This window comes from Microplitis mediator, chromosome 5 (genome assembly GCF_029852145.1).
Source record: "Microplitis mediator isolate UGA2020A chromosome 5, iyMicMedi2.1, whole genome shotgun sequence".
Classification (NCBI taxonomy): domain Eukaryota; kingdom Metazoa; phylum Arthropoda; class Insecta; order Hymenoptera; family Braconidae; genus Microplitis; species Microplitis mediator.
This window is the reverse complement of record NC_079973.1, coordinates 27,653,413-27,671,578: the sequence shown is the minus strand read 5'-3', so window position 1 is coordinate 27,671,578 and position 18,166 is coordinate 27,653,413. Positions and strand designations below refer to the sequence as shown.

Below are 18,166 nucleotides of genomic sequence, written 5' to 3'. Positions count from 1 at the left end.
TTATAACCACCCTAATCGTAAATTAACTACAAGTTACTGCCATATTTTCAAGGCAACTTACAAGAAAGTATTACTCAGCCAAGGTTTGCCAGAAACTTGTCTTCAGGTTAGCCGAAAATGTTTCACTGCAGAACTTGCTGAGCACCGTGTGGTTATTAGGGTTATACTCAAGTTCACGGGAAACTAGCCTCTCAAGTTGAAAACACTACAGTTGTCGACAACTTGTCTCTATAAAATGTATAAACTCGATTAATGCTTTCCGAGAACTAGGAACTTACAAATATTTCGATATAACTATAATAAATATATACAAGTGTTGATAATTACACTAATCACAATACATATAATTTTTAAAATATCATGTAAAAATAAAAAAATATACATCAACTGTTTCAAGAGATATAGTCAATAATTAATTTATAAATAAATATAATGTTAATTCTAGTTATGCGATAATTCAGTAATTGTCTTGATTATATTATCGAGTAAACTTGATGCTCCTAATCTAAATGATTCTTTGTTCAACCATTCTTCTCCCAACTCTTGTTTTACGAGTAACATCCATTCCAGTGCTTCAACTGATGTTTTTATTCCACCAGCAGGCTTTAATCCAACCTTTAGATTTAATTAAAATTTATGTATAATTATTATAATACAATATAATTTTCATTTATTTTATAATTACTTTTTTTCCAGTCAATTTTTTGTAGTCTTTTATTGCTTTACACATTACTATTCCAACAGGTAATGTTGCATTTATCAATTCTTTGCCTGTTGAAGTTTTTATGAAATTACTACCAGCTGCCATTGCCACCATTGATGTTTTGTAAACATGATTTAAACTAGGAAGATCTCCAACAGACAATATTGTTTTCATTAATTTATTTTCACATGCTTGTTTCATTTTCGACAATTGATTAAGTAATTCATCCCAATCATGTGTCATAACAAGTGACCTGTCAATTACAACATCTATTTCATCGACTTCAAGTTTTACCGCATCTACAACTTGTTGTAATCTGACATTAAATAATGATTTACCTGATGGAAAATCACCTGCAACTAATCAAACAATTTTTCCATCAATATTCTTATAAATTTATATTTTTACCATTTTCGTAATCATATAGTTTAGAAATAATAAAAAATTAACGTACCAGTTACTACAGATATATATTGACGAGCATCGTGATTTTCTAAACAGTCCATAACATCTTGAACTCTTTCATTATAAATACATATACCTGCCGGATGTAAAGGTTCTGGTGGTGATGATGATGATTTCATGGCATCACCTACATCAATTGGTTTTATAGCCTGAAAAGAATTTTATTCAGACTTGAACTAAACATTTATATTTATATGCACAAGAATAATAGTAATAATAATAATAACACATACCTTCAAACATAAATTTTGAATTGATTCTAGTGTTTCGTTTTCATTTAAAGCTGTTAAATCAATAAATGTGATTGCTTTCCACAGCCAAAACAATTTTTGTTCGTTGTTCATGTCACTTACTTGTTGCGATATTTCTTTTATTTTATTATTTATCCACACTTGATCAAAATTTTGATCATTATTCAATCCACACATTATCAATATTTTTGATTGTGCTCCCATTATTGTTATATGTTAATTTAAATTATGTTATTATTAGTGTTGCTTATAAATAAACCAACAATATAACAACTATCGTAAATATTAAAATATCATCTGCTCTTATTGCATTTAGCCCATAAAAACAAAACAAAAAAAAAATATCAGATAATATTATAAGAATTCAGTAACTTTTAGTTTTCTCAACTCAAATATATAATAAACAAAAATAAATAACACGTCAATACTTGTAGTAGAAATATATAATACTTGTATGGTTGAATAAACTCTGGTGATAAAATAACCAAGTTTTGCAGAGGTCTCTGCTTGTTCGTTTCGCGAGCGTAATTTTGAAATATATATATTCTATGAATATATGTATATGCATAACAAATACGTTACAATTTGCGATAATTTGGAAAAAAATAAATTTTATCATTTTTATTCAAGCTTTCCTCTCAAATAAAACAAATATAAAAATGATAAATTACTTTCAAGGTGTAGTAATTCATTACTCAACAATATACTAATCCATATTTAACGTAAACAAACTTTTATTTACTGCGCAGTCATGTGTAAACAATTATAGCACACTAAATACTAAAGCAATAGGTGCTATAAAACAAACGACAGCTCTTTTTTGAATAAACTTTTATTATCAATTAAATTAAATTGACTTTTTCCCTATGATGTGATTTGAATTATATACTATTTACGGAATATTATCTGTACTGTTCCCACTGTTCCCAATATTCTTTAGTTTGCATTTCCGAAAGCCTGGATACTGTACGATCGAATGCAAATAATTCTTCTTCGCCAGTAAAAATATTTGATTTGTGATTATCCGAACCATGAGATATTGCCAAATCATCCATTAGCATTCGTTTTTCATCCGTATATTCAGTATCACCTTCAGGTACAAATAATTTATTGGCTGCAGCTGCTGCAGATATCACAACTCGTATCTATTTACAACCAAATAATAATACATTTAATTTTTAATTCAAATATATATATATATATATATATTTTACTATAAATTTTTTCATTAATTTATAATCATTTTTATATATTTACTTTGTTATCATATAAAGTATCAATAAGGGTGATAAATCTTCTTGCTTGAGACTTTAGTCGTAAATTAAGTTGAGGAACGTCTCTTATAATTACTGTATGGAATGCTTGAGATATTTCAAGATAATCACTTGCTCCTAAAGGCTATATATTTTATTTCATTATTATTATTATTATTATTACTTATATATTCTAATTAAATTTGTTTTTCTTATTAATAATAATTAATAAAATTACTTACTCTATCACATAATTCTTGAAATGTTGAATCAATTATTTGACCACAAGTTTTTTTAAACGTTACATTACGACCTTTAAATGTCAAAGTTTTCGGTCTTACAATATCATTTTCCATTGAACACAAGTATTTAAAAATAGTATCAACAGCATCATCCGGATCTTGTCCTTTAATAAAATACTTAGTATCTTTTCCTGAACATGATTTTAATCTATAATCTATACCCGACTCCAATGTCTCAATGGCACAATGATCTTTAAGTACTTTAATAAATGGTAAAAAATTACTTCGTTGTAATCCATTTTTATATAAATCATCTGGGGATCGATTACTCGTTGCTACAACAACTACTCCATTATCAAAAAGTTGGGTAAAAAGACGTTTTAAAATCATTGCATCTGCTACATCAGTCACCTTTTAAGTTATATTTAAATTTAATAAATAATATAATTAATTATTATTCTTTATTCGATTAATTAATATAAAAAAGAAAATATGTTAATACCTGAAACTCATCAAAACAAAGTAACCAAGTGTTTTCGGTAATCATCTGAGCAACCGGAGGTATAGGATCAAAAGGCTCAGGCTTTGTTTTACTTACATCTCTTTTAATTGTTTGCTTAACTTGATGAATTTTAGCGTGAATATCCAACATAAAAGAATTAAAGTGAACTCTTTGTTTGTTCTCAATCTACAATATCAATAACAATAATTATAATAATATTAATAATAATAATATTAAATAACAAAATAATTTATTACCTTACAGCAATTGTAAAAGAGATCCATCAACATAGTTTTACCACCTCCTACAGCACCATAAATATACAATCCTTTTGGTGGTTTATTAATTTTATTATTATTTGTAAACCATTTATTCAAAAATGATAAACTTTTTACAGGTTTATATAATTTTAATTCATTATAAACTCTTTGTAAATTTTCAACAACTTTCATTTGATATTCATCTTCAATCAGTTCATTATTAGCTATTTTATTCTTTAATATTTCTCGTGGACTACAACTGTCAAAATTTTCATTACTTTCATCATTTTTAACTACGTGACTTTTGTACTCTCTATAAATACTTGTAGATTTTTCCTTTGGAATACAAAATTTAATAGTAAAACATTTATTCAGTCTCTTCAATAAATAAAAATAACAAGCCATTATATATGTATGTAAATTTATAAACCTGCAATTGTTAAATACCTATTAAAATTTGGGTCCTTATATTTTTTAATTATACATTAATATTTAATAGTAATTATTTTTTTTTATATACTTACTTGAATAAATAATAAGGACAAAGTATTGTGAAAATTTAATTCACGTAACACTTTTATATATCTAAAATCTATACATCAAACTTATGTATACATATAAATATATAAATATAGATGTATATTATTGCAATTGTTTTTATTGCATCTACAATCTATAATATAATTAATATTATCAGATTGATGATAAGTACGCACTGTATAACTATTTTTTACTAATAAACAACTACTGACTTAATTTAATAATTGTAATAAACATTAACATTTCCAGATATTGGATCATCTTATTTTATTTATCATAAATATCATTATATTTACACATAACACGGGAACCATGGGAGGTCATATTTTTAAAAATTATAATATGCTGCTGGTAATACGTTTGTTTATACTGGATGGATATTTTATTCTTACATCTTCAAGTAAAATTTTAATTATCGTCCCGTATCATATACTTAAATATATATTTAATTTTTAATTTAAAAAATATATACAAATATAATATAAATAAATACTTAGTTTATAGTCGTCGCAACGAAAGCTTTGGATTTTTATCCCACCACGGTTTCTTTCCCCACCCTTTAAATGTTAATTTGGCACATGCGCACACTTAATGGCGCATGCGCCTATTTTAATTAATATTGTTTCGGAGGGGGTAGAAATTTGTGGGAAAAAAAATCTTAAGTTTTCGTTGGGACGACTATTGGGAACTCACGCGGGGGCGTAGATTAACAAACATGTCGGACAGTAACTTATACTTTTAAATGCATAACCCATGTGATAGTAGGATAAATAAATAAAATGTTATTAAATTTCATAGACATATCATCTTGGACGGGTAAAAACTAAAAACAAAAAAGTATACATGATGCCGAACGAATTTTATTGGTCGGCTATTTAATTAAATGTAAAATAAATCACGAAAAAAGTGATAAAAATATATGTGATCTTAGTTGCCGCGCTTTGTGTACGAACGTCTCATATGAAAGAAAACCTCATGAAATTAATGCAAAAATTTTTTAAATTATAGGATAATAACAACATTACTATAATTAACATTTATTTACTTGAAACAACAAAAATAATATTTTCAGTTTTAAAGTTTTAAGTTAAGCTTTACAAACTAATCTGGCAATATTTAATCGTTTTTTTTTTTAAACGTAAGTAACAAACTTTTATTTGAGGAGTAATTTTCTTTATTTTTAATGACTTTATCCACGCATTTAATTTATCAACTTTTTCTAAATTATCAAAAAAATTTTCTAATAACACTGAACGATCACCAGCCTCCGAAAATTAAAAAAAAAAACCGCGTTTAAATTTTTTATTTGCTTTAGTCCGACAATCTCTTACTGCACAAAACACTCAATTTTTTTACTTTTTACGTTCTATAAATATTCCAACTTGTATTTTAATTTTCATTTCTTAATTATTTGTTGTATAAAATTTATCGATGACGTTAACCGCATGCATTTACTATGTATTTACTTGACTGTTGTAAGCTATCATTAGTTTGATTTTTCACCACCAGACGACGTGACCTAGTTTGTCAGTTCTCAATATATATTGTATTTGATACTTAAGGACAGAAAGCGTTGTTGTGTGTTCATTAATTAGAATTTGTATATATACATAAGACATCAAAAAACCAAAACTTTAATGGAGTAAAAAGTTTTTACTTTACTAATTTAAGGATAATTAAATATATATTGTTAGAACGTTAGAACGTTCACTCATTATTAACAATGATTGACATAATTTATTGTATATTGTATAATATAATATAAATATTTTGTTTAGTGTTACGAATAAAGTGTATCTGTATATAAGTATTAAATTAATAATAACAAACAACACTAATACAAGTATCATGGCACAAGGAACTCCTGAATCAGATATTGGAAGCTTCGAGTGCTTTACTAATTACACTGCACCTGAAGTATTTATTCAAGGACTCGCCGGCCTTGTTGACCAACAAGATGTTGAATCTATGATAAGAGCTCAAAAACAAATGTAATTATTTTTTTTCAATAAATATAAACAATAATAATAATAATAATAATAATAATAATAATACTTTATTTGTCCTATAGGTTACAAAGATTTGAAAAAACTAATGAAATGCTGACTAATTGTAATCAATTGTCTATTAGTCGTCTAAAATCTGCTGGTGCTGAATTTAAAAAACATACAGCTTTGTTAGCTGAAATGAAAAAAGATTTAGATTACATATTTAAAAAAATTAGAATTGTAAAAAATAAATTAAATCAACAATATCCACAAGCATTTAATGGTAAGTATTGTATTATATTAATATAATATAATTTCATATTATTTTTATAAAATATATATTTTTTTAATTAAATAGAAGCCGTAAGAAGTAGTTTAGCTGAGGAGGTATTAGTTGAAGATATTAATCAAGGACCAAAGCCACTAGAACCGGAAATTATTACCCCAGTAAACAATACGTCAACAGTAGCAGAAAAAAATCAAGACCCCGATTCTGATGGTAATCAACTCGTTCTTAAATCTTAAATAGTCTTATATCTGTATGTCTGTCTGTCTGTCTGTCTGTCTGTCTGTCTATCTGTCTGAAGAAATGTGTATTTCTGTGTGTATATGTAATTATTTTTTATTATCAATTACTATATTAAATTTAATCTTATAAAACAGGAATATGATATTAATTCTCAAACTTACAATAAATCAATTCAAATAATTATTATTAACGGCATTTATTATTAGCAAACTTATTCTTTTCAATTAAAATTTAACTGTTATTCGTTATTATTTATCATATTATAATGTAACAATATTCAAATATTATTTTTCCTACAAGTCAATTTATTCTTTAAATATTCAAAATTTAAGTAAAGTAATAAATGTGTTAAATACAATACAAATGTCAAATTTATTCGATCGCCTGACAAAAGATATTTTCTATTTTATATTAATAACAATAAATCAATCGTACTTAAACTATATTAATATATCAATTATTATAATATACTTGATGATCAATCTTTTTGTTTTTAATATTCATTTCTGATCAAATTTTATAAATCTAACTAATATATATCTAAAATTTACGTGGATCTTTATAGGACAATGAAATTATTATTGAATAATAAAAAAAAATTATAGATTAAAATTAAATGCCACTATCTCCATCTAAAGCATGCGATTTTCATCTAATTGTATTTGTTGAAGATAAAATTAAAATATACACTATTTATGATGAAATTCCATTAATATTACAAAACAATATATATATATATATATATATATATATACATATAAAGATATAGTTCCAGTCGAAGAGTTTCAATTTGCAAAGCTGCGTAAACGACAATTAAAAAGAAAAGACGATAGTTCCTCAACAGATAGCAACAACGACCACAGTAACGCGGATGATTCGTCGGGTACATCGGACACCAATTAATTCATTTGCATAAGAAGATTAACATTATCTTATTTTGTTTATATAGAAAAACTAATTTATTTACTTACTATTATAAAAAAATCATTATCAAATAAGTGAGAACAACTCAATTGTTATTATTATCATGACATCAATGTAATAAACGCGAATAATAAGTTATAAAATTATACACACGTTCGTTACATAATTTTCATTTATACTATTGAAAAAAAAAATCTTTAATTTTAATAAAAGGTATGTCGAGAAGAAGAGAGAGAGAAAAAGTTTATCTTAATATATATATATATCAATTGAATGACTAAGCTAAAGTTAATAATAAACAATTTTAAATAAAAAAAAAAATATATAATAATGAAAATTAAACAGACCAGAATGATATTGTTTAATTTCCATCCTTAATAGAAGTACGTGAACGTTGTACTTATAATTGTACTGTAGAGGAAACACCAACACTAATAATAGCACATTCAAAATCGGAAAAAAGATGCCAACTACCACCGTCATGCCCTAAACCAATCCCGAGCGGTACACAAAAAAATTGTTGACATTTTGTTCAAGTTAAGTTTACGATTGGTCACATGATAATGATTTGTGGCCTTAAATTAAACAAAAAGTCAACAATTATTTTTGGTGCCGCTTGGGTTGTCATTTCCTCTGTTCTGCTCCGTGACTAAAATGAAATTATTTTCTAAGCTGACACCATACCTTGAGGCGAAAAAAAAAATTACTTTGCTAATCTAAAGCTTCGATCGTCATTTCCTTTTTCATTATAATAACTAACGTTACATTGACATTAATATATGGCAAGCCGGTAAATTTAATATTCAAAGATTAAATAATTATTATTATTATTGTCATAACTAGTTTAACAGTGAAATAAAATGGTAAATTCGTCAACTTCACCTATTATGGAGGTGCTATTGGCATCTGCCACTTGCTGTTATTGGCATGTCTGTAATATTTCTCTCCCTCGCTCTCCCTCGTTCTCTACCTCATTTTATTTATCGTATAGCTAATGATATTGTTCCAGTTATATATATAATTAAATTGCAGTTAACTCTCTCAAGTATATTGTAATTTGATAAGAATGTCAAAATGATTCGGAATGCTGAAATAACTATGATAGGTAACTATTCAAATTGAATTTTATAGTAATCTATAACCACAGGCTATATAGAAAATACATAATATTTTTTAGTTTATTATTTCAATTGAAATCTATTATAAGTAATTAATTGTCTAAATATTTATAATTTATAGATATAAAGTTACTGGTGTCAAATAACGCAAAATGACTTAGTTTCAGCTGCAGAGCTTTCTTTTACGAAAATATATCGAAACACGTCAAAAACACACAAAGTTGTTTACGATATTTTATCGTAGTATGTATTACAATACATACATGTACAAACATATTTTTTTTTTTTTTCATTTTTGTTGATAGTATTTTCGTAGTTAAAAAAAAAATGCTAATATATACATAAATAACAAAATTGAAATAAGTAATTCATAAGGACGCTATCATTGAAATATTAATAATTCAACCAAATAATATATATATATATATATATTATATATATTGATGGACTGCCATAAAAATATAAATTTAATTTAATTTAAATAAGATAACATTGACATTAATTGACAAGTTATAAGAGTTGACATAAGAAAAAAGGATTGGGGTTTGAAAATGTTGTTGACCAGTGTTTAGGAGTATCTAAAGGTAGAGTAAAAATGAATTAACTTTTAATTATAAAAAGCTCCCAACTTTCAGGAGTGTATATAATGTAACCGGTTAGTTGTTAATTGTCAATCGTTGTTATTAATGGTGCATATAGTAGAGTAGTAGTCACAGTAATAGTAATAGTGAGCAGTGAATGTTATATAGTATAGGTAGGTATTATACGCAGTGGCGCCAGCAGTTTCTCGTCTCTTTTGTGCTTTGGTTGGCTTTGGTTGGCTTTAGGCTTTGGCGCGTGCATTCACGCGCACTTGCTGACAAGCTTTTATGCCACTCACTTGTGTCTTGTGTACATTACATTAGAAGTTGTAAAAGCTATACTACATTAGACCTTAAAAAAATTTGGTGTTAAGTGAGTGAACTGAAAAGACCGGCAATATTTAGTAGTCCGGTCAAATACTGCTAGTTTATTAATCATTCAAGTGCACTCATTTTTAATTTAATATTTTTATTTTATTATTGTTAATTCAAATAATGTAAAAACAATACAATGACAAAGTGATTGTAAATAAAAATTTTCATTTTCATTGTTTTACAGTTTTAGAATACGACTTACAACAATTAAAAAATTTATCATAAACATTATTCATTGGCTTGATATAAAAATAAAGTTTATTAGTATCCATTAAATAATCAAGATATTTAATTTTTATTACATTTCATATCATTAAATCTGAGGTACGATAATTTATAATTATTTTAAATAATTTATCATTTTTTTTTTTTGAGTAATTACAGTTATAAAAAGAATTGGAAAAATTAATTATTTCAAAGCTTAGAATCAAACACTAATTAAACTAAAAAAAAAAAAGTCAGTTTTAATCGTAACAAAGCTTCTAATATAACATCAAAATAAATAAGAAGAAAATTATATATAGGTATAATACCATAATAGTAAGCAGTTTAGTTGCCGGTAGAACGGAAAATCTTCATCTGCATGTTTTTTCACAATATTATTGCATGCGTCACAACGCGGAGCGTTTCAAGTATTGCACGCGTCATAACACGGAGCGTTTCAAGTAATGCATTACTCTCAACATGTAAAATTCAAGCAATTTTGCAGACTTCAATTGCCTCTGTTGCATTTATTTTGTATTTGTAAGGTATTACAAGTACACTTTTATCCAGAGAAATGCTTTTATTATCATATTCGATGTGTTTAAAACAGATGTATTTTTTTTAATATTAAAAAAAATTCGATTTTAAAAAATTGTTCGTGGACGTCCGGATGTCTGTACGTGTGGATGTGCTACGATTACGTCTGAAAAACTTAACGTATCAGGACCATTCCTGTAATATTAGCTTCAGAATTACAGCGGATTATTTGCTATTTGAAATGACTGTTTAATTCTGTGTTGTTTAATTATAATTAATGAAAAATATTTAAAAATACTGGTCATTATAGGTATATTTCTATGGATATACGATGTTCAGCTTTTGGCCACGTTGGAACGATGTTAGCCAGGCTGATAAATATGTACACGCATGCGCTGTATGTTTCTCATCGGACGCCAAAACCACAAAAGATTGAACCCTAAAATTCAAATAACTAAAAGTAATAATAATAATAATAATAATAAAACCAATAGCACTTATTTATTTTACTTATTCATTAAATTTTAATTTCTTCGGTAGGATACTTAAATAATAAGTTATGTTGTATTTTCGAATAAGCGTTATGAGGCGTGCACTTTTGATTTTTCCAAACTTTTAATTAATATATAGTAATCTCTCTTGACTTGTATACCTATATACTTGATTTATTATAACGATATTTATAAATACACAATATGCAGTTATTAGTTCTCTTATTATGTTAATAATAATGAAATTAATTAAATTTCAATCATCATATAATAAATAAAAAATGAAGTGTTTATCCCAATTTGCATATCGATTAACTGTTGTTTCACAGAAGCAAAAAGAACAGGATTTCTGATTTTGACTTGATTCTATATAATACGTAAACACACATAAAATATACATACATGTATACACATAAATCTTTCTGTCTCTCACGCGCGTAATTCTGCTCTACGAAGCCCTCAGGCTTTATTTCCTTTATTTTCATCTTTCATTCTCTCTCTCTCTCTCTCTCTCTCTTGACTAGTAAATCCTATCCACCAGACAACTTGTGGTACGTATGTGCATGCTCACTAGTCAGCATGACTCAGTCAGGTGTTGTGGGCAGTTTCCAATGTTCAAAGAGAAGCAAAAGTTCTGTTAGAGACATTTCCTTTAATAACATTACAACAATAGCTCTATTATAAATAACTATAGTAAGTTAAATTTTACACATAATATTGCTTAAAAGAAAAACTGATATACGGCAATAAACATCGAATTCTATTATATTAAATACACATAATATATTATTTTGCTGCAAATTCTATAAATCCATAAATTTTCGTGATTTTTTTATCTTTTTCCATTTATATAATTGACTATGGAATTGGTAATTGAAATTATATGTGTATTTGTTTTAATAGATAACATATATTTAATATAAAATACATAAAAAAAAATCCCGAATAGGACCGTATACTAGAATTGTGCGTGACATTTTTGTAATGAAACCGCGGGAAATGTTATTAGTAGTAGTTGTCATTGGTATATATATATATATAGCCGTCGCAACGAGTAGACAGACATCTGGGCTGTCTCTCGACAGAACATTCTAATATTGGAAATTTCAATGATGTCTCTATATACATGTTTTCCTGTACATAAATATATAATATGTTATCAACTAAAAGTATAATATAAAATCGGAATTAGCAGCGTCATATTTACTCACGTTACTAATAATTTAAATATTTTCTAAGTTAAAATATATGTTTGGTACAGATTTTACTATGAAAGCAGAGGGATCAGCTACTGCAATCGTTGTATCGCAAAAAGTAAAAATAAAAGAAGAAATAAAAGAATGTGAGTCACAGGAATTATCCCTATCATTTGATAAAGATTTACCGTCGACTGATACGACTACTGCTATTAACGAAAGTATAATCACAGCATCTGTTACAACTAGCACAATCCAAACTAGTACCATTACAATCAATAATTCATCTAAATCCTCAAAAATACCAACGACTATTCATAACACCAACTCTGTTGTTGGTTTAATTGCAAAGGAATCTTTGCCAGGTGATTTTAAAAATAAAGGTAAATTTTTTCGATAATTTAATTACATAGAGACTGTTAATTTTTATCATTATAATAAATATATAAAAAAGAAAAAAAAAAAAAACAAAAAGCGCTAAATGATAACAATGTCATTAATAAATCAGCAATAGATTTATATACATACATATATATATCCCGTATAGGGGTTGAATAGGTACAAAACAAATAGTTTGAGTGAATTCACTTGTTAGTAGTATATAGTATTATTGCGCATGGTGGTACCCGTATTCAGGCAAATATTTAATGTTGGCTTAAATCGTGCGCATTTTGAGTTGAAAAAGCCCGCAGCTATATTCAAAAGTTCTCAGTTGTTACAATTGTATACACAAAATATATTTATGTAGATATAATTATTTGTATGCGTGTGTCTTGATTATTTTTGATTAAATTAAAACGATCGATCTACTTTTTAGTAGTAGTATATTTATATTTTATATATTATAAAGAAAAAAAAATGCTAATGGAAAATAGGATGGTGTATACAGCAAACATAAGCAAGGAATAAGGACACAGGCGTCAGGCAGTCGGTTAAGCTTATATTAGTTTGCTTGTGCTTACGTATGTTACCCATCCAAGCGACGACTGCCTGGTCCAAACGCGATAAGGCACGTCCAACACTTGCACCGGAATTCTGCTTACTACTGATATCATATCCTTTTCATTAGCTATTTGCTCCTAGTTCCTGTCATTTTCCTAAAATATAAGTTAATAAACTAGCCAGCAGACAATAAAGCCTATTATTCTTTTTCTTTTTCTTTTTCATCATCTTGGTCTCAGTTTTACTTAAACTTTTATTTTATCCTTCATTTTCTTAATTTGTTTTTTTTTTTTTCATTTAAACAAAAATCCTTAGATAGATATGGATACTGATGCAAAAATATCTTTTAAAAATATAGTGGGCTGAATATATAAAATCTTATGGTCGATTTTGCAAAGTGTGGCATACTAGAATTGGTTACAGTAGGAGTTGCGGGCGTGATGGGCTGATGGGCTGATGGCGAGAGGGTGGGAGGGAAGAAGGAAGGAATTGCGATCAAAGCCATCTGTTGCATTGTCCTGGCAATTAGGAGGCGACAGCTGAGTCCTACCGTACTTACACTTCCTCCAGTCTCCAGTGATTCTCAGTGCTCGTGGAGCACGTGCAACTTATCGATCCTATCTCTGTTTTTCTCTAGAGCTCACATAATAACAATAAAATTTACCTCTCACAAATTAGATGGATTCTTCGCATCCTTGAAAAATACAAATTGTCTTAGACGTGTGTATTATTATATATAACAATTACATTTGAGAGTATTTTTTTAAAATAAAAATTTATATATAAAGCAATAGCTATAAAGACCTGATTATTTGCAACCAAATTATACCGAGGTCATCAACAGTTGAATCAAATATATATATATATTTGTATAAATATATTCTATCTTGAGAACGACAAAAAGGTTTTGGTTACAGAGGTATTATCCCTTGTAAATCGCTCGCAAGAAAATGACAGTGAAGAAGAATCACATGACCGAGAAGATAATATATCATCGTCTCCGACTAATTGCAGTTTACTCAAACAAAATTTATCACATCATCAGCAACAAGAATCCTCCTTGGTCGAATTCAATAATGGACAAAAATCTTTATCCTTGTCGACGGAAAAGCAAAGTCTTAAAGAAATATCTATCAAAGTCGAAGACCAAGTCGAAGATCTATCTACTATGACAGGGGGTGCAGATAAAATCGAAGAAAATTTAACAATATCTGAAATCAATAAATGTGACTTGAGCTCATCTAATACTAAAAATAGTATTGGACCCAGATGCGTTGCAAGTATTTTTACAGGACATACTAAATTTAGAAGACTTCTGGGTACTCTTGTACAATTTGCAAATAATATATCTAATGATACTGGTGATACTGTTCGAACTCTTATATTTGGGCTTTTGGTAATTTTATACTATGTATATTAATTAGTAATTATACTCTTTAATATACCACTTGAGTATTTTTTTTTTTCTGTTTCTATAGAGTGGTGGATTGGCTGCAGAAGAGTTTCATGCATCTCTACAAGAAGCAACTAATTTTCCTCTTAGAGATTTTGTTTTACCGTACCTAAAACACACACTCCCTTTACTTCACCGAAATATTACTGCTGCTGCTAGGTCCAATAATCAAGTAATTAATATTTTTTTAGTTACATAAGTATATATTATACAGATAATTAAATACCGATTTTATTTATTACAACTACTCTAAAAAATAGCATAATCAATAGTCAACTGTACCAAGTAATTTTATTACTATGGCACGAAAAAATATTAAATATATCAATGCATAGATTTAGAAACTGAAATTTTACAATATTATTAAGATAAAGAACATAAAAATTTGTAAATTTATTAATTATTATCATTATTAATTTACAGACATGTGCGCAATATTTGCGATGTAATGAGTCAGCTATACTGGAGACTATCAGTCTTATCGTACCGTCTGGAGAAATAGTTCAACTATTTGGTGATTACAATAACAGCAGCAGTAGCAGTAGCAGCAGCAACAACAGCAGCAGTAGTTGTAATTACGGAATACGTTCTACGTGTATGACCAATTCAAATATAAACTCATTCCTACAATCTTCAAATTCTTTTTCAACAGTATCTCTTCACCATTGCAATACTGGAAAAGCAGTTAAACGTCGAGCTTCTGATACTTTGTTCGTAATTTATAAATAATAATCACATTCAAAAATATTCAATTTAAACACACTATTCACAAACTCATAAAAATAATATTAAATAATTAACTACATATATTTATAATTGACTGATCTTCATGCACGTTAAATCATATAATACAGAACAAGTATTCTATGTTAATGTTATAATCCAAGATATACATAGATAATAATATTTATAATTATAAAATAGTCGATAATTTAAATTAATTAAAAGCCATATATAAGCTAGACATGCTGATGATATAAATCTCTTGATCGATTGTCAATGTCAAGTGTCAAAAACACGTAAACTCATCAGGTTTACTTGCTGCTGTACTAACACGTAACACGTAATCGCGGTCAGGATTGATATTCCAGTAGGTTTAAACGGGGTGCTTATGTATACAAGTTATATATATATATATATATATATATATATATAGTAGAGGATTTAGATGAAACGCATAGAAGGGAGGGTGATAAAGCGCGACCAAACGCGCGCGACAAAACGTACTAGTATAATATAGTATAGCAGGAACTGCTCACAGCCAATGCCAGGCTATACTACACCGTCCTCTCGATATGTTCTGGTGCTGACGTTTCAATATATCACTGTACATACACCTTTCCGTCCTTACATACTTATCCCGAGGGATAGACATCTAACAGCGTACAACCATTCATTATTTTTTTTTTGTTTTTATTATTATTATTATTATTATTTTGTTTTTTCCAATTCAATTTATTATTTTATGTATGTGTGCGTAGGTATTATGAGAATGGTGTTGAAGATCCTGTAATTTATGGTAAACGGCCAGTTAATTCGTGTAATCATTCTCAGCATCATCAACAACAACAACAACAACAACAACATCAATCACCTGATTCTTATTGCTTGTATCATTTGTCTTCTGGTAATACTGTTCAAAATAATTTACAAACATCTGGACACGGAAACAATCTCTTACCACCAAATCTTATTCAAATCAATCAATCGCCGTCATTTAGTTCATACCATCGATCACAGCAACAGCAACAACAACAACAACAACAACAACAACAACAATTAAATTACATGACCGCAAGTGCACAAAATATCTCAAGTCTTGATGATGAATGGAAAAATATTCATGTAATGCTCAATTGCATCTTAGGTATGGTAGAAAAAACAAAACGTGCTCTGGTGATTTTACAAAAACGTGGTTCATCTAGTCCTAGTGGTGGTAGTGGTAGTGGTAATAGTAGTAGTACAACTACTCCTACAGTAGCTAATGTTTCTCAACTTATTTCTTCTACTCAGAATCTAAGTAGTAACAATAGTAATCATAATTGTTTAAATGGATCACAAGTAGAGGCAACCGGAGATCGTGGTGGTAATCTTAAACGACTTTCTGGAGAAATAGTTGCTCAAACAATAAGAGCTACTCAAGATCGTCTCACTGCGGAAATTAAAAGACATGCTGAAGAAGCTGTCCAAGAAGTAAAACGTGTTGCTATGGCTGAAGTGCAACGTGCAGTAGCAGCAGCAGTCGCTGAATCTCAAGCCAACGAAAGACTTGGGACTAATCAACAGCATATTGATGGTTCAGTTTTACATTTAAAAAATTATGGAAATATCAGACAAGGATCATTTTTCCGTCTAAATAGTCATTTCATTAATCAAAATATCGAGATGACGTCAAAAACTAATATAGGCACAACTGTTAATTCAAATTTATCCAAAGAGGATGATAAAGAAGCTATTCATCATCTTTCTAATTCCGCATCTGTGAGTATAATTAATGATTGATAATAATAATAATAATAAATATAATTTTTACTTACATTACAGAGTTGTTGGAATTGTGGAAGATCAGCTATGGAAACTTGTGGTGGATGTGGAATTGCAAGATACTGCAGTTCTTTTTGCCAACATCGTGATTGGGAAACAGGTAGACATCACATAACCTGTCGTCACACAAGTCCGCCAACTAGTGAATCACGTCGTTCATCTTCACGTAGTCCACCAAGAGTTGTTACTTTAATTCAAAATGATGTTATCGGCGTTGCTAATAATGGTGCTAATTTATCTAACAATATTACTCAACCAAAGTGATAAAAAAACTATTTTTTTTTTTTTTCTTCTAATTAATTTAATTGAAAAATTAATATAATATACAAAATTATTATTTAATAATTAAATAATAACAAAGTTTTCTTGATATTCATCGATGTATTAATATTTAGATATTTTTTAAGGTGATAGTCATTATTATTATATATTACATTACTCTATTTCTTAATTACATATCATTGTATAAAGCGCGCGCGGAAATATTCGATTGCGATTATAACTAATACTTTAATACAAGATATAAATTTAAATATTTCAGTAAAAATACATCAAATCTTAAGATTTTATTTATATTATTATGTAATATTATCATATATAAATAATGACAAAAAAATTTTGGGAAATGGTAGAATAACTTTTTACATTTGCACATAACAAAATTATTTACATTATAAGTACATATTAATAATTATTAACTATAAAATCACTTAACAATATTATTAATCAATCGGTTCTCTCTCATTGTTTAAGTTTTTATGATTTCATACATAATTTTATTAATATCTTTACTTGAAACAATCAGACATTTTCCTACTATGGCCTTGCACGTATATCTTCATTCTAGTCAATTGATATAATAAGCCAGTGATATTTATGGACTTAATTTTATTATTACGTAAATATTTATCAATAAATTATTTAGGTTTAGACATAAACAATGTATAGTTTATGAAATAACTAATGCACTCAAATATTTCATTATTAATAAACAAAAAATAATAAAAATAATAATAATAGCTTGTTAATAAATTTTGCTCAATTATAGATTTAAAAAAAAAAAAAACA

At 27.6% G+C, this 18,166-nt stretch overlaps 3 protein-coding genes across 9 annotated transcripts; 1 reads left to right on the top strand and 2 right to left on the bottom strand.

Annotated features, from left to right (window-relative positions):
- Window positions 1-317: 317 nt before the first annotated feature.
- LOC130668938 (deoxyribose-phosphate aldolase) lies at window positions 318-2,099 on the bottom strand. Its single transcript, XM_057471491.1, has 4 exons — window positions 1,402-2,099; window positions 1,158-1,317; window positions 686-1,062; window positions 318-615 (listed from the first exon to the last, which is right to left on the bottom strand). Exons 1-4 carry the CDS (start codon window positions 1,621-1,623, stop codon window positions 442-444), a joined length of 933 nt encoding a protein of 310 aa, XP_057327474.1. The 5' UTR covers window positions 1,624-2,099; the 3' UTR covers window positions 318-441.
- Window positions 2,100-2,233: 134 nt separating this feature from the next.
- Window positions 2,234-4,356, bottom strand: LOC130668935 (putative ATPase N2B). 2 transcript variants are annotated; one of them, XM_057471485.1, is made up of 7 exons: window positions 4,201-4,356; window positions 3,674-4,106; window positions 3,417-3,602; window positions 3,199-3,325; window positions 2,915-3,078; window positions 2,677-2,817; window positions 2,234-2,564 (listed from the first exon to the last, which is right to left on the bottom strand). In XM_057471485.1, the coding sequence occupies exons 2-7, from the start codon at window positions 4,079-4,081 to the stop codon at window positions 2,322-2,324; spliced, it is 1,269 nt and encodes a 422-aa protein (XP_057327468.1). In that variant the 5' UTR covers window positions 4,082-4,106; window positions 4,201-4,356; the 3' UTR covers window positions 2,234-2,321. The 2 variants fall into 2 exon arrangements, with proteins under 2 accessions (XP_057327468.1, XP_057327467.1); XM_057471484.1 differs by having other exon boundaries at window positions 2,915-3,325; window positions 4,201-4,355.
- A 517-nt stretch (window positions 4,357-4,873) lies between these two features.
- On the top strand, window positions 4,874-18,131 carry LOC130668929 (protein CBFA2T1-like). 6 transcript variants are annotated; one of them, XM_057471465.1, is made up of 10 exons: window positions 4,874-5,354; window positions 5,995-6,207; window positions 6,288-6,487; window positions 6,563-6,703; window positions 12,225-12,542; window positions 14,019-14,497; window positions 14,580-14,726; window positions 14,978-15,264; window positions 16,036-17,035; window positions 17,099-18,111. In XM_057471465.1, exons 2-10 carry the CDS (start codon window positions 6,065-6,067, stop codon window positions 17,360-17,362), a joined length of 2,979 nt encoding a protein of 992 aa, XP_057327448.1. In that variant the 5' UTR covers window positions 4,874-5,354; window positions 5,995-6,064; the 3' UTR covers window positions 17,363-18,111. The 6 variants fall into 6 exon arrangements, with proteins under 6 accessions (XP_057327448.1, XP_057327450.1, XP_057327447.1 ...); XM_057471467.1 differs by lacking the exon at window positions 4,874-5,354 and having other exon boundaries at window positions 5,750-6,207; window positions 12,225-12,524; XM_057471464.1 differs by lacking the exon at window positions 4,874-5,354 and having other exon boundaries at window positions 5,751-6,207.
- Window positions 18,132-18,166: the final 35 nt, after the last annotated feature.